This window comes from Ptychodera flava, chromosome 6 (assembly GCF_041260155.1).
Source record: "Ptychodera flava strain L36383 chromosome 6, AS_Pfla_20210202, whole genome shotgun sequence".
NCBI classification, from domain to species: domain Eukaryota; kingdom Metazoa; phylum Hemichordata; class Enteropneusta; family Ptychoderidae; genus Ptychodera; species Ptychodera flava.
Genome location: NC_091933.1, coordinates 21,416,144 through 21,442,388, shown reverse-complemented (window position 1 = coordinate 21,442,388; position 26,245 = coordinate 21,416,144). Strand labels below are relative to the sequence as shown.

Here is a 26,245-nt window from a genome sequence, read left to right as displayed (position 1 = left end):
ATGATTGTGTATGAAAATGTGCAAAACACAAAAGGTCCCTAGATCTCATGTTTCATTTGCAAATGGCATTCATAGGCTTTGTTTTCACCATAGACGAAAATCCGTTGTAAAGAACAATTTTCATCAGCGAATGACGCAGTGATATTACTGTTTGTATGCTGTTTATTGATATTTAAGGCATTAGTTTTCTTAATACCAAAGTTTCTTTGTCAAACGTAATTGATCACTATTAAACCTGAAGTTGTCAAGTTGACAATAGCTCAGGCCACTATCGGTCACATTAAATGACTGTGACTCACTATGTCAGCAATAAGTCTCCATTGAATCACGGGGTGTGCAACGTTCAGTAAATCATGGATGTCCTGGTACCTCCATGGTTTAATGCCGTGTAACAATTATTCGGCCATTTGTGTTTAGAATGGTAATGCTCCCTTTTCATAGTAGGCAGAACTGGCGAGCACATTGGCAGTCTGACGAAATTACAGTTGATGTTCAACACTGAGCCATAACACATTGTTACACGTTGTAAACTAAAGTATCTTTAAAACTAATGTTATAGACAAGCAAAGTCATTAATAAACCGTCCAGTGTATTGTTTCACTGTCTATGAAGACAACACTGTAATATTCCCTCTATTCAGGAATCTAACGATAATAATACCTTGATATCCCCTCTATTCAGAAATTTATCAAACAGTAGTGGAAATATTGTAACGTGGTAATACAGTAACATTGCTCCTTAACTTCCAATCTGTCAACAAAGACTGCTGGTCAGTAAGAACAAGGTCGTTAGTATTTTGAATCGCACTGGTTCTGTTATGTCGTTAGATGATTACTGTATGCCGCAGAAGAGGTCAGAGAAAATTCATTACGCTATGTGCAATCTACAATCCTTCGATGCTGAGAACTTTTTTGAAAGAGGTGGCGAATTTTTGACCCCCCCCCCCCCAAAAAATAAAAAATAAAAAAATAAAAAATATGTAACTATGTTGGCATCATATGGATTGTACATGCAAAGGAAAGGAACCAATTTCCATGTTGGGCTTTCAATCGGGTGATAAGGTAATCATGAGAATAGAATTCAGGAAAACATTGTGGAGTTAGTTTTCACCACATCCTGTGACAGGGCAGTTTCCATATTGGGAGTGGGAAGGTCATCTGTTATGGCGCATGGGTGTCATTGGTCAGCAGTTAATATGGGACCGAGTTCGTTAATGGAAAATTTGCTTTCATCGTAATTCAATTTCATATATCTAATATTATCGTAATATTCTTGTGGCCCACTTGCAGTTAAACAATCAGACACGTGACACATTTTTCCTGTGTCACCGTCCTCCAAAGTTGGCCCCACCTTCTTGGTGACATGCCTCTCCTCGTCGAAACAATATTTACCTTGTTACAGCTCCGCCAACGTGTGCGCAACGAGCTGCATGGTATACGTACAGCTGCACCACTGGAAAGTCAACGATACAACTAGCCGTCGAGGGCGCACTGAATCTATATTCCGTCGGTCGACAAAGTCATTGAAAGATCGTAAAAGAAATTCTCGTTTCTTATTTTTATATACTACACTCAGTATGACAGTTTTCGGAAGACCTCAGTTTTCGGACATTTAGTGACGTGCTGTTAGTTACACTCACTTCGCTCTGTATCGATAGCGTTTTACAGGTCATGTGACCTCATTAAGGTGAAGTACTACGAATTACGTCAAAATTAGGTTGTGGTGTCATTTTCTATAAACTTTGCACAAATATTCTTGGAAGTTGTGCAAGTGCAAAAATGAAATAAAAAATGGGGGTCACCACGCTCGTTTCCATGGAAACGGACGTTAAAATGGCGTCGTTAGAAATAAATGAAAATGATAAAATTCGCTTAAACTAAAGAAAGCAAATATAAAACGCTTAGCAAATGAGTTAATTTTAATAAATACCAAGAATTAAGATCCATATCTATCGAATGTATAGTTTTCATGATGTTTGTAAAGTAATTTTAACATAAGTATCGATTACAAAATGACGATATCGAAATTATATCACTACATAATTTTCGAACTTTCTTCCTGTCGCTTTGAATGGTGTCATTTTGACCAAACTTAGCGAATAAAATCCTGACATAATACCATTTAGTTTACACTTTGAATAGAATATGGTGTCACCACGCTACTTTTTACAATATCTCCAGGTGAATGGGTAATATGCGCCATGTCAATGGGAGAGAAATGTTAATTTTGCGCTCATATTGAATGAAAACCAGCTTCGATTCCTAGGGGACAAAATATGACAAGGTTAAAGGTCACATATATTTCTAAGAGACTGGGTCAAAAAATTAGGTAAAAGCGCAATTTCAACAATGACAGGTGATGTTAAATACATGCGCTACAAAATAACCCATTTGCGGCAGGCTGGAGTGAAATCTGCGCAGAAATGTTCTAAAGCGTGTGTGCGTCCGAATTCGTCACCCTTTAGGGACGATTCAGAATTTACTTCCAGGGGGAGGGTGGAGGATTTTCTATTTTCTGGGTGATTTTTTTCCACGCCCCCCCCTAGTAAATTATAGAAAAAATCTATGCCCCCCCCCCTCATCTTTCGTGTTTTTTTCCATGCCCCCCCCCCTAATATACTAGTATACATGCATGCTTATACCACTATAGACATATCCAGTCTAACAAGTTGCAGGAACTGTAGTGGACATTTAATCGATGATATAACAAATCATTTCAGGGTTATGTGACTATAAAAAGAATGATTTGCAGGGACTGCAAGTGGCACACTTTTGGAAAGGGTAGCAATAAACATATCTGGTTGTAAATTTCTGAAGAAAAGTTAATTACTAAATATGAATACGTTTTTCGTTATGTCTCACTGATACATATGATGCACACAAAGACAAGCAAAGATGTCAGTTAGAAATGGTGAACAGGAAATCAGAGGAGCAGATAATTGGCAAAGTGATATATATCTAGAAGTTTAATTGTACATCATTTGCAGATATCCAGATATTTCTGGAAAGTAAGATGTACATGTACATGCACAAGTTCAGCATACATTTTCATTTGATGATGCTGAATGCAGACTCACGGTGAAAGTTTTAAACATGGGAATTAAAATTGGTGAAAGCCAACTTGTTTTTAATTTTCTCTTTTTTTCTAATTTGGTTGTCATAAAACCAAGTAGCTGCCACGGAAAGCAACAATGCTGAGGAATATTTTAGATCATTTCTTGAACAAAACACCTTATCAAAAACATGAATTCACATGTTATTCTGCTCATTCCATTAACAATCCAATGTTCATATTAAAATGCAGATAACCCTGTGTAAGTGAAAGTTCACATTTTGTCAGCAGTATTTTTCAAAATTGACAGAGCATTCATATTTCAAATTTTTTTAACAAACTTTAATCTTAAAATACTCATGATGCGCATGTTTTCAGATGACATGAAACAATACATGTTAATTTGTTTTTTTGCCTTTTCTGCCAGCCGCCACTGAGAAATCTTTGATTATACATATCAGAATGAATGGGACACAAAAGTATTAGCATCAATACACAATGTGTAAGCCTATCCATATTTCTCCTAGCCTCATACACACTGAGATCACTTCTTGGACTACAGCAAATTTCTTGTGTACACAATATTTCAACAATCCGACACCATAGCATTTATGCAGAGCCACATGATCTTCTGGATGCACATACAGGATTATTGAAAAATCAACCCTTTTGTAAATTTTTCACCATATATTGTTGACAGTAATACATAATATTTTTATTTTCAACATTAAAAAACTATTCGCTGAAAAGCAACTTGAAGATGAGACGGCCATAAATTTATTTTCAAAAAAGTTTATAGTAGATGTAAGCACTGTAAAAAGTTATGTAGAACATTTAAAAAAATTGATGAGAGTGAAACATAGAAAAAGGAGCAGGAAAGAAGAGAGGATAAAAAATACGAGGACTATGACTGGTTAAAGTTGCTCTTGAGTGGGAACCTTCAAAATTTAAACGTAAAAGAATTAGATAAATACCTTGATAAACATAAATTACCAAAACAAAAAAAATTGAAAGCTGAAAAAGTTCAAATTATAACCGCACATATAAATGCACAACCTTCATTCAATTTAAGAAAACTGTCAGGGAAAGATGTAACAACTTATGTCACAGATGAGTCAGAGTCAGATAGCAGTGACTCTGAATTGGAAATCTCTGTCAATGGAGTCATTGAGAGTGATGATGATGGTGTTGGTTCTGAATATAATAGTGACACAGACACTGAACTGACGGAATCCCAGAGAACCAACGTGACCATGTTACTTTAAGAAGTGGCAGAGTAGCAAGTCGTTTTGTTTTGAATTAAGGTGGAGCTGCATGTTGCCAACACAGTTTTTTTGAAAGCAATATTTCTCATCAAAGATGACACGGAAACCTCCTCATACCATATATTTTCAAAAAGCAGAGACTCTAAAGTTTAGTATGGTAGCAGTAGTTACTCAAAGGATGAAGTGGGTGTATATTTGGGGTAAAAAACCTCAATTTTGGTATTAATGATAAAATTTAATTTAAGTCAAAAACTAGACAGTATTTTCTGAAATGTAATATTTCACTTGAAAGGAGAGTATATGTAGAATAAAACGACTATTTTATTTGGCATTATCCATCCTCATTTTAAAATTGTAGGGGTTTAAAGACTGACACTCTAATAATTGATTAAAATCATGATCAGCAAAATTAAAATGCCTCTTATTCAAAATGCCTCTTTTTAAAAATGTAAGAGCTTTATTGCCAAACAAAACCAATTGATAGTCGTTTTGTTATATAGCATTTAAAAAACATAATGTGAAATTTCAGAAAATTTGACCCAGTCGGAGTGGAGTTATATTCTTCGGAAATTTTGAAATTGGGAGGCAAAAGAAGCCAAGAAATCGGGTGATTTGCATACATTTGCACAAATTAACACTTCTTTATCATGCAACTTTACACTGCTTTGCAAGCTACAAGGTAAACCCAACCTGATGATGCTGAATATTTGCTGTAATTTTTAGCATTTGTTCAATGTTCATCTCTGTGTACATCTATGGTTCTCTTTTGTAGAGATCAGAAATTCTGGGCAAATATTGAATTGATGATTTTTTTCCTTGGCCCCCCCCTAAAAGATTGTGGTATTTTTGTCTGGCCCCCCCTAAATTTTCTTGGGAAAAATGGGTGGCCCCCCCCTGAAAATGCTCCACCCCCCCCCCCCTGGAAGTAAATTCTGAATCGTCCCTTACCTTAAAGTGGCATTCCCATTTGGTAACATTTTTAAAACACATTTTTTAGTGCCAACGGTCGATATTTGACGTGGCGACTGCGCGCGGATCGCGAGATATCGATAAAAACATGTCTTCAAAAAAGTAAAAGTTTGAATTCCGGTGGCCCACCTAAATTCAGCTTCCGAACATCGAACGTTCGGCACTGGGGCCATTGTCAACTAAGCTATGGAGTACGAGTCTACACTGACGCTGCTGTACGCCACAGTACCACTTGCCTCGGTGATCGGTCATGCCCCGTGGGAGAAAGCTGAGTCTTACTGACTTGGTGATAAAACGAAAAACAATTTTGCTGATTCCATCAGAATTCGCATAGGTGACTAGCCCAGTTACGTGCGGTTGATACATATAGCGGCCACTGCGTGGTATGTATAGACGCATACCACGCGCGCGGCGAACCACACGTACTGTGTGGCAGACGACAAAATGTAGTCATCGGAGGCGGCTAATATTTAACACGTGAAAACTTATGTTTATGTGGTATTGGTTAAAATTATAATACAACTGATTTAGAGTAATGACAGCGACAAAGCTAAGAAGAAGTTTTCAAAAACTGACCTGTGGTAAAGGCATAATGCTGTATATAAAGTCTTCGCAGTGGGAGGTAAAATTGCGTCGTTCGAACTTATTATGGACTCCCTAGAATATCGTCAATCAGCACAACAACAAACCTTCGGTGGATTTCGCGTCATAATCAGAAACAATCGTAAAACTTCGGAATGTGAAAAATACGCTCGGGAAATGACATGTTTTTATCGATATCTCGCGATCCGCGCGCAGTCGCCACGTCAAATATCGACCGTTGGCATTAAAAAAATGTGTTTTAAAAATGTTACCAAATGGGAGTGCCTCATTAAATCAGGTGACACTTGTCCCGTTTTCGATAGTTTTTTTGGTAGAAGCTATTGAGTTCGCTACGAGCGGCGGTCACAAATTGTCGTCTGACACCGCGTCAACATACTGCCGTCAGGTCAAAGTAACTGAAATTTTGACTAAAGTCCTGATTTAGCATTGAATTTTGAATGTGGGGGAGAATAATGATTTTGAAAATATTCTTTCCGTTGTTCGCTACGATTGCATGTAGTTTTAACGAAAACTGCGCAGTTGTTTCGAGAAAAAAATTACATTTAATGAATGTAAGAAGTGTAGTTTTCGGACAGACAATATTTAGCATAATCGTGTGAACGTAGTAAGTGACTTACCGCGTAAAAACTTGACAGGTAAATAATTCCATACGATGAAATATACTCGCTATTTTTATTAACTAATGCCTGTGCGATTCTAATACGAACAAAATATGCAATGGAAACAATTATAAGTAAGACTCACTGAACAAACTTGGCGAAGTTAGCCACATCGTACGATACAAGGTGCCGAAATCAACACACACAGAGACAGCCCGTGTCCGATAACTAAGCGCTATACACGTCGAAATATAGTTGCGTTGTCCATGGATTAAACATAACTAATTATCATCATTCTTATATACAGTTTTCTAAACACATCGAAATTAAAAATCGGTGGTTTGAAGTTTAAAATTATAAATACTTAGCTCCTAATCACATTCTAAACACGACGTCCGATTTCTGGGATTGCAGTCCGATTACTACGCACTCAACATGGGGTCAAACCTTTGGCAATTTTGACCCCGAAATACCACTCCCGTCGTGTCAACTGAGTTTGAGGATAAACACAATGAAGTTTCGAAAGGTATGGTAGTAAGATTTCGTATTGCTGGTCATTTACGAAACGACTTTGAGCAAAATTTACCACCCTGTCCGAAAACTGTCACACTGAGTGTACTCAGGAGAGACTTCTCAGTTACTGTAGGCTACCTCGATCCTCAGCGCTCGTAAAAATGTAACAATAGAAGTCGACAATTTTTTTCATCACCATGGAAAATTTTTTAGTAACCTTACTAAACATTTGCGTAGACTATTCGACCAGTCAGTGTAGCAAGCATTTCTGTCTCTACAAATGTGTGTGAGCCTAGTCGGCTGTTTTCGTTTTCTGTGGACGGACTTCCTCAGTAAGTTCAGATCATTGTTCACGTGTCTCCTCGGGAGATGCTAAACGTGCATGAACGTTAGGGGTTCAATATTAAATCTGTGAGGAAGGTAGTAAACAGTGGGAAACAATTTGCACAGAGTAAGAATTGCAAGAACTTAATTTTTACAGCCTTCATTGTTCCTTTCCTATTCTTTGAAAAAAAATTATACGAAGTTTGCTCCCTCCCCCCCCCCAAAAAAAGAAACCCAAAACAACGTGGAAATTTGAGCGGAAATGCTAATTCCAGAATGTAAAAAACCAAACCTTTGAAAGGGAAAAGAATTGCATATCAGTAGCTCGACCGCGGTATATCATCAATGGTGATGCGGTCACTTCTCCTAGTGTCAATAACGATGGAATTTTAAAAATGTATTCTACCAGTTCATTCGATTAGTGGTTATTGACCAATCATAATGCTTCATTCGGGGCTTCATCTAGCGACGAAGTCATCGGATACATCTCAGGGGATTTTATATGAAGGTGTTTACATTGAAGTTGTATCCGCGAGATAACTGGTAAGCTTATGTTTCAAAATTAAAACTTTGAGAACAAGGCGAGGACCTGCACAGGTGGCATAAATGCTGAACGACAAGTATAAACTAAGACACCCTCGTGATTTCATGGGATGTTCAATTGTAGTTGGAGACCACTATATTAAAAGTTATAAAAAGTGCTGAAAATACTACATCAACAATATTATTTAAAGAAATTGTAACTTTAATCTTGTAATCTTGTATTTAGACCCTCTCGTACACAAAGTCCAACTACTTTGTATGTCTCGGACACGACCTCGACATTCTAAGCTTATATAGGGACAGATTTGATATTCAAGAAGTCTCGTATATGTATGTATGTATGTATGTATGTATGTATGTATGTATGTATGTATGTATGTATGTATGTATGTATGTATGTATGTATGTATGTATGTATGTATGTATGTATGTATGTATGTATGTATGTATGTATGTATGTGTGTGTGTGTGTGTGTGTGTATGTGTGTGTGTGTGTATGTATGTATGTATGTATGTATGTATGTATGTATGTATGTATGTATGTATGTATGTTATGTAATGTATATATATATTTATATATTATATATATATATATATATATATATATATATATATATATATATATTATATACACCCATATAATATATATCAATCCATCCATCAATTCATCCATCCATTAGTCCGTCCGTCCATCCATCCATCCATACGTGCGTATGTATGTATGTATATAAGTACATACATACATACATACATACATACATACATACATACATACATACATACATACATACATACATACATACATACATACATACATACATACATACATACATACATACATACATACATACATACATACATACACAGTTTATTCTGCTTCCCATCAAACCTATCTTTTTTGAGAGCTAGGAAGAACGGACTGCTTCCATCAAAGAGTTTTCTGTTCGAATATTTTATTTCATCATATTTAAAATTCAATGTCAATACATCCTTCTGATAGAAACACTTACATTCTGATATTTAAAATAACGTGTTACAAGAGGGGACGTGCCCATAAAGATATCTTGATAAGAAAACGAAGAATTCAAGGTTACACACTGAACGTTGAGGGCAGTCTATATTCGCTGATATCGCAGAGCCTGGAGTGTAACCTAAGGCCACTACAGACAGTTCGTTGAGGCTAAACCATGCGCTCTATAACGGCGTTATGACAAGAAACCATGCCTTTCCAGTGCAACTCGATACCTTGTAAAACATTCGTTTTGACGGAAGAGAGAAAATCTGTTATCTTCGTGTATCACGCACAAATAATCGCGCAAAAGTGTGATAGTCAGTAAAAAAGGAAAGCTGTTCAATTTACGAGTATTTTCTGGATTGTAATTCTACTACAGCGAGTGCCATTTCAGATAACCAGTAGCGTACACCGTTACTAACTAAAATGATTTACTTGATGTTTAACACGTAACTGCCAAGTAGAGGCAATTGGAAGAGAGTTTAATTCGGGTTAATTATAATTTGTGCCCAGAGTCGAAAGGAAAATATGAGACCTTCTGCAGCTTGGTGAAAATTTCCGCAAATCATCGTACAACAATAAATCTAGTTATACTCGATGAAGTTTAATTTGCAGAAATTATTACTGCAATTACCGTTTCATTAAACCCAATAAGAGGAAAAGTAATCGATAGCAGCTCTTTCATCTTCAACAATGAATACTGTCATTTCGCTAGATTTGTCTTGCGAGTCATTACGTCTAGGGGATCTTCTAGAGGCTGTAGCTAATATAAGTGTCTATTAAAACCCCGAGCAACTGTAACCTTTGACCACTTTTTCAGTATTTCTGTTCCATTTTTCAACTACAGTTTCTTGTCTCCTTCCTTCAGCATAGTGAAATATAAATATTTGGCTCGACAATGCGTTGTGTGACATGCAATGCTATTGTTGACAATGAATTTCACTATCAACAACAACGCACTTTTATAAAGTCTTCGTTCGCGAGCAAAACACTTCATGGGTATTTAACATGTTTTTAGGGGACATTCAAACTTTCATAAAATTCCAGGTAAAGATATCGACAATGTTTATTTGAAAGGCCAGCTATTGAATAAAACATTTGCGATGCTTAAACTCCATGCGATTTTAATTCATTTGAGTTTGTGAAATCGAAGTAAGCTGTCTAGAAATTTTTTTGCTGACGTCCATGGAGTTGCTAACTTCATATACACTGTAGCACAGAGTAACATATACAGAGTCGCAACGCTTGCATGCCTTTTGTTCCATGGTCGTCTCGGTAGACTATTGGCTTTTCATATTAAAATGAGCTCCAAAGGTGTTAAACTTTTTGGAGGCTTTGTTTGTGGTTGATAATTACACGAGATTATGCGAAAAATACGATGAGATGGCATCGTTCTGCCAGTCGCGTAGCAACCATAGTTACTTAGTGAGCTCTCAGGCCAGAAACACTGCTTCACGCCAATCAAAACATAACACGCCAGCAGTTTCATAAACATGTCCTTCCTTGACGCACGTGTAAAAGAGGGTATGACTGACCGTAAACCATTGAGTAAAACCAGACAGTATCGATAAAAGACTTTCAAATTTGGTTCAAACACACTCATTATATATTCATAAAAATATGAGAGGAATTTTTAAAACGGTAAAACTCATTTTCCTGAAGCTCAAAACACTCCCGTTTGCGCCAGCACGTCAATTCTGCTCAGCACCACACGACAACAACAACTCAAACTTTGCCGAACATACTTTCGCTTAACAATTGGCGAAAATCCGAAAATTACCGAAGGATTCATGGTCGGCACTCTTCGGAAAAGAGAGGCGAGAGCAACCTGAGGCGAGGCGAGCATGGATGGGTTACGTAACCGCTTCACGCCTTAAACAATACCCGTTGCCACTCTATCTATGTTTCTCTATGACTGTAGTCAAGAGGTACATATACAGACAACAAACAAAAACACATCACTAGACTTATACACCAACCACATCAGCAAGCTTTAATCAGTAGACTGTAGATTGCCATTTACCTGAAAAGCTATTTTTGTCTGTATGTAAATACACTCCGACCGAGGAATACAATCTACTGAAAGCATACACGTGACATTGCAACGAGTTTCCACAGAACGATTTTAAAGTGTTTCTATATGATGAGTCCTGGGCACTCAGCATAAACAAGACGAAAACATGATCCAGTCAGCGCTCAACAGGTGCATTGGAGAAGTGAAAAAACATTACCTCTTCAGCGTCAAATAATTTATAATTACGATTTGAGATTTCTTACTGGAGTATTCTGTTATAACCGACATACATAGATTAAGCACTTAGTGTTTGAAAGGCAATAGGATTTTGTTTCATTTCCTGTTCATATTTTATGAAGGGGCTTGGGTTTGGATGGGCAAATTGTCGTTGCTCTGATTCACAGCTGTGTTGAACTGTGCGCTGAACGCTCCGACAAGGATGTTGATGATCGTGATGAAGACAATCAAAAGTGTGGCTGCATTATTGTACGAGTTAGCTTTATCAATTTCTCCTTCTTCCTCGATGCCTATTCGGATTCTGAGAAGTAAGAGTAGTGCCGTGATGACTTGCAGCACCAGGGATATGCAAATCATGGTCACCAAGAAATAGTAGAAGTGCACCGTCTCGGATCCCGAGATCATGATGATCCTGAGGAGCGTGGCGTTTGACGTCATCAAGGCGGCGTCGAAAAGCCCCTGGGCGACGGTCTTCTTTCTGGTGTATGCGTTCAGACTGACGGTTTTCACGGGAACTTCTTGCGCGGGTCTTTGTTCGGACACTATCTCCGGGACTATCTCCATCTCTTCAGTTCCACGCTCCGGCATGATGGCACGATCGCTGCGTGTCTGGCGTCGGTCGAGAGGTCTGGCAGTTTTGTCGATTAGGCCTGACTTTTCAGACGACGCTTTCTGACAAACAAATGAAAAGACAAACGAATGACGATATAGCTTCTAGATTAAAGAAAACAGATAAGGTTGTTGTTGTTGTTGTTGTTGTTGTTGTTGTTGTTGTTGTTGTTGTTGTTGTCCCTGTGACTGACACATCGAGTACTTTACAAGGAGAGGCTAAATGCAAATGTTGATTTCATAAGTAAGTTCCAGTGCAAAATGCGATCAACATTGAGAATGCGCCTAGGAGACAAATATTTGGACTTTCAAACTTTTGTAATACCTTGTTGGTCTACTTCTTGTGGGGCTCATTTTCAAGGTCATGGAGTGAACAAAGATTTTGCAGGTTTATTTTCTGTGGAAATCGAAATTCCCGAGAATTAACACATGGATGGTTGCCATTTTGAATTTTAAGTGTCGATGTATGTTGGGTTACTATATTTATTAAGCACAACATTTTGCACTGTGACCTTTGATTTTTATTCTTCATTTGGAAAGGATGCCTTACGGAATGTTTGAGAAAAAGTCTTTCAATTTCGAGGCCCGTACTACCTTACGGAAATGTAATGAAAGCAGCCCAAAAAAATGAAAAGGAAAAGCACATGAATGTACTTCTCACTTCTTAGGTACGCTAGGAGTGTGAAAATACCAATGTGGGATCGATTTATTTGTCATGGCACTCTGGATTATCGCGCTCGTGAAATATGATTTCGTTTGACTTATGTTCATTGGTAATTCGCTGTCCCCATGCCCAAGGCGTATGTATTATTTGGCCAATGGGAGGTCATGAACTGTAAAACTGGAACTGTAACGAAGACAGGCGACAAACTTATAAGTAAATGTGTGGGGTTTGTGTACCCCTCTCGTTGACGACAAATTTATGAAAATAGATTATGTACACCGTATAGACTAATTATCATCACAGTAGAATAATTTTTATCAGTATCAACATACTTCGCACAACATTAGATGTGGATGAAATTTGGATAATGGTTTTTGAAAGGCGACGATATGGGTTTTGTCAATCCGGATAACCGTTGGAAACGGGCCGTACAAGACTCAGTTGACCGAGAAAATCACCGGACTCATTAAATCTATTGCATTGACTGGTTGTCCAGATCGAGGCATGTAATGAAAATCAAAGAAGATAATCGATGACAATGGTGTTTTCTGTAATAAAATAAAAAATGCATTTTTTTCAAGTACTGAAGGTGTGCGGTAGAAATAAAATCCCACACACTAATGGGCTGAGATGAAATATCTCACACGAATTTGCTAATTTCAAACCCTTGTAAGATCGTCGATATATACATGTAATCCGATTGGAGCAAAGATCCTCTAGGTAAACGTTTTTCTCGGGGGTGTATGATTTAGGTTCTTTCATAAACACAATTCAACTCTACTATGGACCCTGTAAAAGGTTTTGCTCTCAAGGTTATAAGACCATGCATGCCATACATAATATGAGTACCCCCTCCTGCACACATACCTACCTCGACAGGCTTCACTTCGTGCCAATAAAAAATGTTTGAGGTAAGGCGAGCCTGAAGTGACTTATGCAAATACACCATGAGTGAATATGCAACTGCTGTCGCAAAAAATATGGCATAAAGTCTCCTGGTTTTTGGGTTTAGGTTGTCAAGTTATGATATTGTAAAATGTGTGGCGATTTTGAAATAACACTTTACACAAGCAATCTCACTGTTTGTTTTTAAAGCCCTGATAATGGCGGTAAGTAGAGACAGGATATCATATTATGAGTTGGGCTCGATTATGGGCAAAATCCTAATTTGTCATTACGACGAAAATTGTAATTTCTATTCAGCCTGTCCCGTTATTCAGGCCACGGTTTGTTGAGGGACCGCGTTCAGGCCCATAATCCTAGTTCTTTAGTCAGCATTCTGTTGACTGCAGCAGCATTCTGTTGTCGCCAACAAAAGCTGGGTCATCCAAAAATATGCTGTACGTTTGTTTTACAAGGTGACCAATAAATACGTGTATTATATTTCAACAGGTTTGTTTTCACACTTACTCTCTTCGAATCAACGATAAGCTGATGTACAAATAAATGGCTGATATAAAAATATATGGCCGACGAGACACGTTTTGAGGCGAGTTCCTACGACAAATACCGTATAGGTGTCTTCTCGTGAAAGCAAAGTCCTCGAGGCAAGTGAGCAGAGCAGTGTCAGCATCAACAAAAGAGAAAGAGCAAAATTTTGCAAAATTTCCCCATTTCGGAGGACAACACAAGAAGGTGAAACTTGCGATCAAATCCAGGGTCCACATGTTTGAAACAATGTAGACCGGGTTACCAGAAACACATATTTAACATCCTTACCCTGAGTTTCAGACGAAAGGAAAGGAGAAGCTTGCAGTCTAATTGAAGGTAATATCCAACACTTTTACGATGTCGAGACGGTCGTATTCGAATGCTGACTATGCTTTAATTGTAACTTACCTGCGCCATTTACAACAGCAGGTGATTGACTTTATCGCAAGGTCACTGGCTCAAACAATCTGCACAATGTTCAAAAACTGAAAAAAAATAATCAATAAGCAACAAAAGCTTAATGACCAGAAAGTTTACGACTTAAAAATTACTCTGTACAATGGAGTGTGCTTTAGAAAGCAGATACTGAGATCAATTTCTAGACGGTGAAGCCACTGGGCCGGGCCCACATACATTGGTGCCATGACGAAACACTTTCGTGCGTTGTTTGACATCGAGTATACTCGCCACTCTAACGATGCCAGTGAGATAAAAGCAATGTATCTCATTGTACTTTCGTTTGAACTAAGGCTACTGCAGTTTGAGTTAATTTCGTCATCATTGAGATTCAGAGAACGACACGTATCTTTCTTGAACAGAGGTTGCATCGGACAACTGTCGAAAAAGTCTGTCAAATGCCGGCTGACGTCGGCTGAACTACGTACCTGTTACCTTTGGGAGCAAAACAAAACACAGGCTTGCTCAATGCGTGCCAGCGATAGCAGAAATGAGCACTGGGTGTCCGACCAGTGTCAAATAGGAACTACGGGTGTAAAAAAGACGCAGCGAAATAACTGGAACCATATAGCGCTAAGCGAGTCAAGAGAGAATGAGTTATTTTATGCAAAGTTGACAGCTGATGTAGCCCAATCATGAACCGATAATTATAGACAAAGAAACTTGATATGAAAATGTTATTATACCTACACATAAATCACCAATGTAGTCTTTTCATATAACTTAACTGGAAACAAATTATTTCCTCGCCGAGCATACGAATTTTTTTACGTTCTTATATTTCATAAGCGCTTGCAACTTTCTCTCTCGATTTTTATAAAAACATTTTATATATTGAGTTTCGCTCTTCTCCAACTCAAACAACAGTTGTGGATGTTTCCTCAAAGATCTCATTCATTTTTCAAAACAAAACCTATTTAGAAAGAAAGTACTAGAGGCATACACAAGGCCACCATGAATAAAACATTCAGAGAGTCTAATACGCGAGACTCCCATATTGCCAGAATGTGAGATATTTTTATTCCCACCACTGGAAGAGAACGAGTGAAACGGTCCGTCAGGATCGATTGCGTTCATATTCGGATTCAATGAAAGGGTTTTTATAGTGCTGGAGATTGACACTAAAATCAATCAAGGACTTAAATGACGTTGATGCATTATGAAGTTAATATCAAAATTAAACTTTATACTGTGCCTCGTTGTTTGCAGTTGTTGGCATTGCTGATACTTTACTTTTACCTAAAGGTGTATGTGATCGCAGAAGACAGAAAGTGTATGTGTTATCGTTTCCTCTATCGCTTGTTCTGTCACTATACTATTTCCGCAGTTTAAGGGCACATCGCCCACCATGTTGTTTCGAATCTTTAAGATATCATAAAATGCCAAGATGATTTTTTGACTGCGGTACGGAGCTCATTTCAGGATCGCACAGTGCAGAGTCCCATCCTAAAAACTTTAATTTCGTATAGGTTTTAGGGCATTTTTTTCAAATAATCAAACAATTATTCTAGACCATTTTTGCGTTTGCGATCTTGTTACCCTGGTTAAATTTGTCATCATATAAAATGATGGTACTCCGCAAACCAAATCCCTGCAAGAAATCAGCAACAGTCCCCCCACCCTACATGCAAAATCAATCCAGGCTCTTGTTGAGATAAAGTCCCCTCCGAAGGCTCCAATAACTGTACCGTTTGGTGCATTGTTTTCGTCTTGTTTGTGAAATATTCTGTTTTTATTTTTTACCATGTAAAACGCCTTGTGTCAACGTTCAGCTTATCAACACAGCCTGTACGTTTGTAATGCCTGAAGTCAATATTAGCGACTGAAGTTGTACTCTTTCGTGAGTAGAACTCATTTACAATAACAGTGGACAATGCGTTGTGTTGGTTGGGTAAGTACTGTGCATTTCAACAAACTTCAGAAGAAACAATAAAAAAAAACATACTTGTTTTCCGAAAAAGGATGCAAAAGCAGTCAAAAGTTACAGCTGATTGTCCTTTTAAGGTGGAGAGACATTGCTGAAGCAAACTGATATATAGTGTTACAGTACCATCTTGTACATTCAAATCTCTGTCTGAAAAGTTAAATAGGGCTGTCCCGCAAAAATGGACTAGTTGAACAACTCACCGTTGTACCTTCACGACAGGTGACTGATAATCCTCCTGGTCAACATTTTCAATGAAATTCTGAGCTGATAATAATGGGGCAAAGTAGGGAAGAGAGCGACAGAGAATTGAAGGCTTACTGTTGAAAGTTGTTTCAAGCGGAATGTAATCACTTTCTAAATGCGTCTCATAAATACGCATGTTCAAACAAGGAAGGACCATATGGTTAAAACAATCAAAGAGGTACAGATATCAGTATTTGTACTGGCGCAAGTCCCGAAATGAAATTTCAGAGAACACACTATGCTTGCCTTCGATGACTAAAACACTGGAAGGAACAAAGTAAATGCCCGTCTGACTACAAGATGACGTACCAATCTTTTTTTTGTTGGAGTTGACAGGTAATACGTGGTGTTTAGTGTTGATTCCGAGAAGTACAATCATTAACATGTTGACAGAAATCGAAACAGGAACAAATCTCAAGTAATTCCGAAAAAAAATTATATATCGCCTATTATTGCCCTTTAAAATTGACGACCTATTTCATGTAGGTGGGAATACCACCTGGTGTTGGAAATATAGTGCATTACGTATATGTAAAGGCATCTAAGTATTTGTTCATGCAGAGACACATCGTTAAATCAATAAATACATGCAGTTACATACATACTGACGTACGACAATACAGACATACCTAACAGCACACATCCATCCGTCCATCCACACACGCACGCACGCACACGCACTCACACACACACACTCACATACATACATACATACATACATACATACATACATACATACATACATACATACATACATACATACATACATACATACATACATACATACATACACAAATAAACATTCACAAATACCTGCATATATATATATACATGCATACAGACAGACAGACGCACGTACCCATTTCCTGCAACTAAACACCATCAGAGGCAGGTAGAGAGACATACAAACAGAAGGGACAGAAGGACAGTCGGTCAGACAGACAAACAAATAAGAGCTAGTTCCACGACACCACCATGTAATTATAAATGCAATTTTATTCTCAGCCCAATCCTTTCCATGCGCTACCCGTATATTCATTGCTTAAATATGACCATAGATATTTTTGATAAATATAAATAAGATATAAAACCCCATGTTTTGGATCGAAAACTGTAAAGTTGGACATTTGTAAAAGACAGTTCCGTGTAGGGTTCAATGGTATTTTAAATGCGAGCAGTCAAGTAATTAAGCGATACAACGGTTGACAGAATAAACGTACGCTTTGAGATCATGTCCTGTGTCCTGTCGGGATGATGACACGGTGACCCAAACCAAAATTATAAAATAACGACGCATACTTTAGGGAAAAATAACACATTAAAAAATTACATAAAACCGAGCTTGAAAGCCACGAAAGAGGCAGACTCAGAACTCGCATACACTAGTAACACAAGATGATATCCTATCCACTGAGAGAAGTTTACAATAATTTAAATGTACTATGTCCACCGAGAGAGATGTCCACTTCATCTTAGTAAACTTTTGTTGCAGCCTTGACCTTAGTTTATATGGTATTAATCACCCTATAGACTATTATCATTCGTACAAAAATTGTCTTTTAATGTTAGTGTCCACGGCACCCTTTCAATCCACTTTTGACTAGCTTTTAGTTGTCTGACATTGCGGCCAAATAATATTCCACCTTGCTCGCCATCATTTTGGCCCAACGGGCACCTCCCTCCTCAGGCTTAACTCAGGATTAAGTTACGTTTCCCTCTGCCAGTCTACTTAATCTTGGAAATCTGCCAGGTATGGAGCCTCTTCGAAGTTCTAGAAATACTTTGGTTCAATGATTTCCATCGCATAGTTACGGACTCCGTTCCCAACATTGCTGGTGTCCGCCTCGGAGTTCACAGTGTCTGTTTGTATTGGTGCGCCCTCGCTCGGCGAGTTTGAATTCCCCAGAACCAGATACTCCTCCCCTTTGACAATCTTCTTTTTCATTGCATACCGATTCAAGAGAACAGGCAACAGCTGGAAAAGTGAGACACGAATAAAATAAAATATCAACTCGCGGTGAGCAGATTGGTTTAGGAGTTGAGAAAGAATCTGTTCTTTAAAGTCACTCCTTTAAACAGGAGTGACTTCCTATTTTACGCTGTCATTAAGGTCGAACATATCTTAGACAACGGAACTCCACTGGCTTACCTCAGAGTAGGATAGACGTATAGACTTGAACTTGCTCCGACGACGTGTTCCTTGACCCTGTAAAACCAAAGATGAAGCGATTATACATTCATTGCGCTTGCTTTAGAAAATGACACAAATCTGATGTTGATATGATGTACTAATCTAGACTGATAGAAAGTGATTATTATTTAACAAAATGACATGATTTAAGTTACATTAAGGCTTCATTCGAGACTTTGATAAACGCCCTCATTAAAGGTAAAATATATGTAAAATATATATCTATATATCTGTAAATTGTATCTCGACGACATAATGAGCATGTGAGAACACTGTGATAAAAAGAAATCTGTGACACTTTAAAAATAGAATCAGGATAGAAATTTTTAGATTGCTTCTGGATATGTTTCTAGGAAATACTGCGAGTAATGCCGCACGGGGGCGCTTCACATCGGCTCAATTACAGTTCCATTTTACAGTATACAAGTTAACTAACCACCTCATCGGATTGATGCCCCGTTGATGTACTCCGACACAACCAGGAGAAAGGGAAAACAATACAAGACACCGAGGGAATGACGTTGAACGGGGGAGGCAGCACCGGGGCGTCGACAAAACGCAACCATATCTGAGTCCGCACGAATTTCCACTCAACGTCGATGTGTTCCTGTGTGGCAAGGAGAAATGTTAGAGATGTTTGTGTAAAATTGTGTTGACTTTAGGCCAAAATTACAACGGGTATAACACAGTGAACAAAGGATATTTCCAGACACTGAAATACCATGTGGTAAAAATGCAACGCCGGGAAGGCCAGCTCACGGCCATGATTCTGCACGCAGATTTTGTATATTAATAACGTTAACGTAGTATATCTCCAGTCTTGTAAAACTTTCGACCGTTATGCCATTTCGTTCAATTCTTTCAAATCCGAAGGAAAATCATAAAAAATATGACGAAATTCCCAACACACATAACTGATACAACATTTCAATACAGTAATTTTACTTCCGTATGAGAATTTACGAGGATTCATTAGAGTGCATGGTTCATATTTTACGAGAGAGGTTTCTTTATCAGTATTCGTTGTACGGTTTAACAGTAGTTCGACGTGTCTTCATTTTCAATCAGAAATTCTAATCGGCCCAAATGCTACCCACAGTATAAGCACGGTCCCATCTATGTGGAGGGACCACGGTACGGGCGATCTGTCATTCCATCTGTCATGACAGTTTTCTCGGAAGTGTCATTCTCAACTATACGTACCTTCATCCTAGCGTACGTGTCTGACATCAAAGCGATGCAGAGGTTGACCAATATTATGATGACTGTCACTCCAAAGGCGACATACATCGTGTATCCCATCACTCTAAATAGATCAGTCACCACGACGATTTTCTCCGACGACGTGTCGTTGTAGGTAACAGCCACATTCAGCCCCTGGTCACCTTCTGTGCCGAAGATGGTCGTGAAGAGAATGGACAGGGCGCCACCAATCCTGCCGCGGAGAAAATATAGACAATTTTGATATCACTGCATTAAGTTGCCGTGAACGATGAAACATGTGCGTGACGAAATTCAATTTATTGCGTTTAGGAATTACCTGTGTACTACAGTTATCGTGCGCAAATTCACACCATATGCCGAACAATTGCGCCATGGAAACCATGATACTCCATCTGTTCACCGTTCAGGTTTTGATGTGAAATGTTTGTTGTTTGTTGTCCCCTCAAAATCCTCATAAACTTTTCAAAACACCTATTTCTGTAAATTAAAATTTATCGTGTTTGGGAAGATTTACAGTACAATCATATCGGGAATATTGAGGATGTTCTGTCAATCTTAGACAACTGTTGTTTATAGTAGTCTGACTTTCAATTTACAAACTAGTCAAGATAAACCACCGTCTCTGACTGATACATAAAAAAGTTGCACGTCTCAGTCCCCCATCCACCTAAATACCACCCCCTCGGAAATTCTACCGCCGGAGTCTCTCGTTGCATAATATACAGGATAATGACTATACAAGCTCAAGCAAACTTACTCGGCGTAGTCGGTGATACCATCAAGCCCGTAGTAGAGGTAGTTAAATCCCAAGGCGAACGAGAAAACTGTGACGGCAAACAGGCAGAAGAATCGGGTGACATCCTTCCTCATGGACACGAAGAGCAACAGGAGCGGTCCCAGGTACGCACTTATCAAGCAGTTCTCCAGAAATCTCAGGCAAATCAACACCAAGGCCACCGCACTAAGCAAATCCAAGGCGATAACCGCCACGATATCGGTGTCGACCAACTCTCCCAGCAGCGCCACCCCAAAATCGACAAAAATCACCAGAAGCACCGCGATATTGACGTAATTTAAGAAGTTGCTGAAATACGCCTTTAGCCCGCCGACGTACATCCAGCCCACTTCAGCCCACAAAAACCCAACAGCGAAGATCAGCACCGCGGCCGTGAGAATTTCATTAAGCTGAGCCAGCGATAGGGTAGGGTTATACGGCAAGACAAATTTCGAAGTCATGATCAAGACCAGAAATTCCAAGTAGGCGAAGACCCTGGCAATGAACTTGGCCTTGGGTGTGTCCAGCAGATATTTGATCGGTGAGCAAGGTGCGACGACATAGATGAGTGCGAAGAAAGGCATGAGACAGGCGTACATAAAGAAACAGTAAATGGCGTAGAGGATGGTCCAACCAAAGCCGTTTCTTGTGTGCCAATCGGGTTGACCACGCAACCACTCTCTCTTGACAACTTTTTGACACTTGTAATGAGCCACAAACTGCAAGAAAAATGGGAAGAGATCACGTGATCACCTTGTGAAACATCAAAATATGCAATTTTGTGCATGGTTATGTCGAATAATAAGTAGTGATTACTAATAATGAATTGTATGGAAATGAATCAATTAATTTGGGCGAGTAATTCACGTAAATCGTCGTCTGCGTGTCGGTTGGAAGTGAAAAATATATGGGTAACGGTGACGTCAACTTTAAATCGTGACGTAATCATATCACATTCTTTGAGATACAATCCCTTGGCACCATGAGGAGTACATTTTCGTTTTAATAAGCATGCGAACCTAAATGGCCATAGTATGGCCCGGTCGTGTCTAAAAACATCCACAGAATTCACAATCCCTACAAATTACGTGGTACAGAACTCACGATGACGTGTCCACAAAGCGTGTTTGGAAACTTGAAAGATAAAACATGGAATAAAGACCTCCAAAACAACTCGAGTTTTTGTATAGTGTTAATCGAATCTGTTACAGTCTTACATGCCAGGCTGGTGTAATGAAAATTGCCGTGAATGAAATATAGTGTCAATCTTGTATAGTGTTTCTTCGCGTACCTCTTTTGCACTGGCATTCACGGCTCGTCTCAGAGTTGTCAGGTTTGGTTTTCCATTTCCAAGACATTCTTCCGTTTGGTTGACCTCTCCGTTCATGAGTGTGGAAACCTCTTCCGATGTTTGGCAACACTTCAGAACATCGAGGGCGAACAGTTTCACTCTCCCTCGCATCTTCTTATACTTCGACTGGTGAGTGAAATAAAGGAAGCAGATTGATAAAAGCTACCGGCAGTTGTGATATTATCGTCAGCTTATCTTTGCATGAAAACCCATTTGTGGATGATTTTGAGAATTAAAATGAAAATGAAATATCTTTGTTGGCGTAGGTGTAACAAAATGACGGCATTCGTGCTTACACGTGACAATATGAATCCTCAAAATACAACTTGAAACGTTCGTCTGGTCTCTGCAACAGCTGCACGTTGAAAGCAGAGAAGTTAGATTTTGTCCAACTATTAGTCATCGAAATCATTTTGAGCAAATAAAATTCTATCAACTGATCCCTTCCTATTTGTTGTGAAAGATTGAAGTAAATTTACTGTCCTCATTGAACTCTTTTGTATGCCTTGAAAGTGATATTCAATTTCAACTGCATATTTGCGGTTACTTCTTCAACCTTCAGCTAGTCATTTTTATATTCTTTAGTCTTCTTTCCAAAACATATGAAGACGTAAATTTTTGAAAGTGGCAAAAAATAAGGAATCATCCCACAGTACAGTTTTTTGGTGCAGCTGATATACATAAAAAGTTTACGTATCCAACAAATTGAACAAAGTATAGTCTCTTTTACAATTTGAAAACCGAACAAAACATCAAGACAGCATAGATCAAAGTTACAGGCATGCAGCTGTAACTACAGTCCTTTCAATGCAACGGCAATGGACTGGTTATGATACCAATAATTCGTTGAATGAATACCGTTCAATTTCTCACCTTGGACGTGTCTGCGATTTCTCTCGAACGCGTCAATGAGCGCAAGTTACCCGACAGTAGCATGGCAGCGGCCACCGGGTCCTTGTACGCAAAACTGAGATACGCTGGACTGCAGAGGGCGTGATACGTCTGTAGCCGCATCTCGTCGTCCAGGAGATCCTCATGCGTTCCTGAGAGAGAGAGAGAGAGAGAGAGAGAGAGAGAGAGAGAGAGAGAGAGAGAGAGGAGAGAAGAGAGAGAGAGAGAGAGAGAGAGAGAGAGAGAGAGAGAGAGAGAGAGAGAGAGAGGACAGAAGACAGACAGACAGACAGACAGACTCATAAGTTGTCAGGACACAAACAGCTTTGGACTAACTTTCGAAACAAAATTATGTATATGGAAAATTCCCAATTTTCGTTAATGAGCATTCGTTGTGATCATTGTCACGAATTGATGATCTGCAGGCATAACATGGGTTCAATTTGCACATCAAAATTGAGAAAATTTAGGATAAAAGACATGCTGAGATATTCTTTTTAACTCGATTGCTAAAACAGTATGCTATAACTATGCATCTTGCAGCAAATTTTATCGAAATGCACATCTGAAAATGAAAATTCTGAAAGGCTGAAATATTATTTCTTGCACGTTTTCACAACCAGCATGAGCTGCTGACGGATTTATTCCAAGAGAACTGAGCTATCTTCTCACCATTGGGAAAGGCCGGTCGCCTTAGAGGAGTCGCACCACGTTCCAGTAACAACTTGACCATCGGAAAGTCATTTTTCTCCGCCGCCACCTGCAGGGCGCACACCGGTAATCTCTGGCGCCGCCTGGTACAGTTGACGTTTACTCGACCACTCTGGTTATTTCGGCGGTGAAAGCAAAATATTCGGTTACTATAGGACGTTAGGTTTATTGTCTCAGAGCAAAATCAACACAAAGTGTACAGTTTTCAATCACAAACATTATGTGCATTTATATGTATTTGTTTAGCGACAGTGAAAGAATTCTGGCACACCATCGTGTCCATTACTACCTGTCCACTTTCTTGGAGCAAATGATTTGTTTGTTTGTCAAAAATATTTGAATCGTCAAATGGCGATCTGATCGATGCCACTTGTTAAATAAAGAGAACGGAGAGTGGCTCGAACGTTTTACACCTACACTGATTCGCCTGTCCTCCACAATGGTTATAGCATGGAGGGAGCTACTTCCATGGTTATAGCGAACATATATTTTAACAGTGAGTGATAACTATCAACAATGTAGGTGCATGATACGTTTCGAAGCCTTACGCACCCCATCTTTGTCAGCCTCTGTCGCTCTATCTCTGACTTTCTGTCTCTGTCTCTCTTGTCTCATTATCCCCTATCTCACTATCCCCCTCTCTCTCTCTCTCTCTCTCTCTCTCTCTCTCTCTCCTCTCTCTCTCTCTCTCTCTCTCTCTCTCTCTCTCTCTCTCTCTCTCTCTCTCTCTCTCTCTCTCTCTCTCCTCTGATGGACCTTCACGTGAGTACTTAAGTTTCTTGATACACACGCCAAAGCAGTTTGATCAGACTATACAGTCATACCGAAGGGACTTTTTGGAGCTGACACTATTGCTATATTCAAACGTAACGTTGTATTCACAATAACAGACTTGCAAATGAGTTGTCAAATTTGACTAACAGATCACAAGGCCGCATACAATGAATGAGAACAACTATTGTGTTTGACAATCAACGGGAGTCCATGAAACCCAAAGCTTACCACGCACTGAAAACTGTCACTATTTTGGCCTAAACCTTAAAACAGAATTGCATACATTTAAACCATCTCTGAACTTAATTATTAAAAAAGTGACAGTGACGGTCATTCACGTGTTCAATCATATTACGCAGTACCATGACTTTGGAAGCTATGGGGGTGGGGGCACATAATCATCAAAAACGTAGAGCGGTTCTGATCATAGCCCTTCTTTGGGGTATATGTTCTAAATAAAGATATTGATTTAGCGCAAACCCCTGCGAGAAGGATGTGAGCCAAGATCTAAACTTATAATTTAGATGTTTATATATAACCAGTGACGTTAGCGAGACAAGTGCCCTTGAAATTCCGGGCGGCTCAGTCTTGACCAAGGCCGTTGATCACCTCTTGTAAAAAGGGCGGTGGTCGACCTACCTCCAGTAGATTTTTCACCTGTTCAACATCTCCATTTTCCACGGCCCACAGGAAGCTAACCTCCTCCGCTCTCAGCCTTTGCCCTTGCTTCTCCGCAGCGAGGTAGTTCCACTGCCTGGAGGTAAGGGGAAAGAGGGCGGTCGATGCCACGATCGCGTCGCCATCCATCACCCTGCGTGCGTACAACAGTGAATCTGGCGTGTTTGTACATATGTGGGCTGGTTCCATTATATAACCCCACACAATACATGTCTTCCCGTGACTCTGCTCAGAGAAAAAACGTTTGTCCTTTTTTCTATGGCATTGTCAGTTATGTCAATACCAACAGTGTCCATATTCTTTAGAGTGGAATCCACTGTATTAAAGGTGAACTGCCACTTGTAGAATGCAGACATATTGTAGGCATACTCATTTTGATCGATGTCTTCAGCCTCATTGAATGGCTTAGAACGTTAATTTTCTATGTCCTGACATTGACTTTTTATATGGTCATAAGAGCCTTGAAAGTACTTTTTGGCCCATTTCGTTCTCTCGACCGAAAACCAACACCTGAACCCGTTAGCTGGCGCACGATGAATCCCGTTTAAACCATGGTGCAGCGTATGCTCTGTCCACTTATCTGACTGGAAAAGGAGTTTAATATACCTTTGTCGTATCTTTAACGTTATCAGGAACCCCGTCAGGAACGCTACTGGCAGCAGGACTATGTTTTACGTGATGTGATTTTAATGGTAACAGAAGTTGGAGTGAGACTTTCCTTTTTTTTAAAAAAAAGATAAATTTATTTCAACATGGTCACAAATAAAACAAATCTACATAACTGTGAATGCGTTAAAATTACAATGCGTCTTGTGTGAAAAAACAAATAATTAGCTGTTTGATTACAAAGATCATCATATGAATGCATTCAGGATGCATTCTTCTCCTTCCAGTCTTACAAGGCTTGAAAACTTTGTGATAAAATCCTCAGTTTTGTTCATCATCTTATAAGTGAAATACAATGTATTCATCCATGAGGAGAGATGACATTTCAATTGCATGACATAGGATTGAAGGGAAACTTTACTCCCATCAAGAGTAACCGAATTTCGAATATTCCAAACTGTATATTTTACAAATGAAGTAATACAGTAAATACAGACTTTCCCTTTGCCAGTAGTCGCAACATGGCGCCCTCTACGACATGCACCTTTACTTGGGCCGATATTTAAGGTCTGAAGATTCAAGTG

At 39.0% G+C, this 26,245-nt stretch overlaps 2 protein-coding genes across 3 annotated transcripts; both read right to left on the bottom strand.

Moving 5' to 3' along the window:
* Window positions 1-10,846: 10,846 nt before the first annotated feature.
* On the bottom strand, window positions 10,847-16,691 carry LOC139135141 (ninjurin-2-like). Of its 2 annotated transcripts, XM_070702395.1 has the most exons (4): window positions 16,418-16,691; window positions 14,719-14,816; window positions 14,243-14,319; window positions 10,847-11,802 (listed from the first exon to the last, which is right to left on the bottom strand). In XM_070702395.1, exons 3-4 carry the CDS (start codon window positions 14,249-14,251, stop codon window positions 11,245-11,247), a joined length of 567 nt encoding a protein of 188 aa, XP_070558496.1. In that variant the 5' UTR covers window positions 14,252-14,319; window positions 14,719-14,816; window positions 16,418-16,691; the 3' UTR covers window positions 10,847-11,244. The 2 variants fall into 2 exon arrangements, with proteins under 2 accessions (XP_070558496.1, XP_070558495.1); XM_070702394.1 differs by lacking the exon at window positions 16,418-16,691 and having other exon boundaries at window positions 14,719-14,886.
* A 747-nt stretch (window positions 16,692-17,438) lies between these two features.
* Window positions 17,439-25,259, bottom strand: LOC139135140 (short transient receptor potential channel 4-like). The gene is made up of 9 exons (XM_070702393.1): window positions 25,017-25,259; window positions 23,565-23,715; window positions 22,875-23,044; window positions 21,942-22,127; window positions 20,633-21,369; window positions 19,855-20,086; window positions 19,088-19,258; window positions 18,610-18,666; window positions 17,439-18,435 (listed from the first exon to the last, which is right to left on the bottom strand). The coding sequence occupies exons 1-9, from the start codon at window positions 25,242-25,244 to the stop codon at window positions 18,232-18,234; spliced, it is 2,136 nt and encodes a 711-aa protein (XP_070558494.1). The 5' UTR covers window positions 25,245-25,259; the 3' UTR covers window positions 17,439-18,231.
* Between the last annotated feature and the right edge of the window lie 986 nt (window positions 25,260-26,245).

What these genes read in the sequence shown, in the direction of transcription:
- LOC139135140 (XM_070702393.1), bottom strand. Translation starts at nt 25,244, where the DNA reads ATGGAACCAGCCCACATATGTACAAACACGCCAGATTCACTGTTGTAC. An exon ending in AGGTGAAAAATCTACTGGAG is followed by an intron (nt 23,716 to 25,016) that starts GTAGGTCGACCA and finishes CGAAATAACCAG; the next exon opens with AGTGGTCGAGTAAACGTCAA. An exon ending in TGAATGCCAGTGCAAAAGAG is followed by an intron (nt 21,370 to 21,941) that starts GTACGCGAAGAA and finishes TTTTTCTTGCAG; the next exon opens with TTTGTGGCTCATTACAAGTG.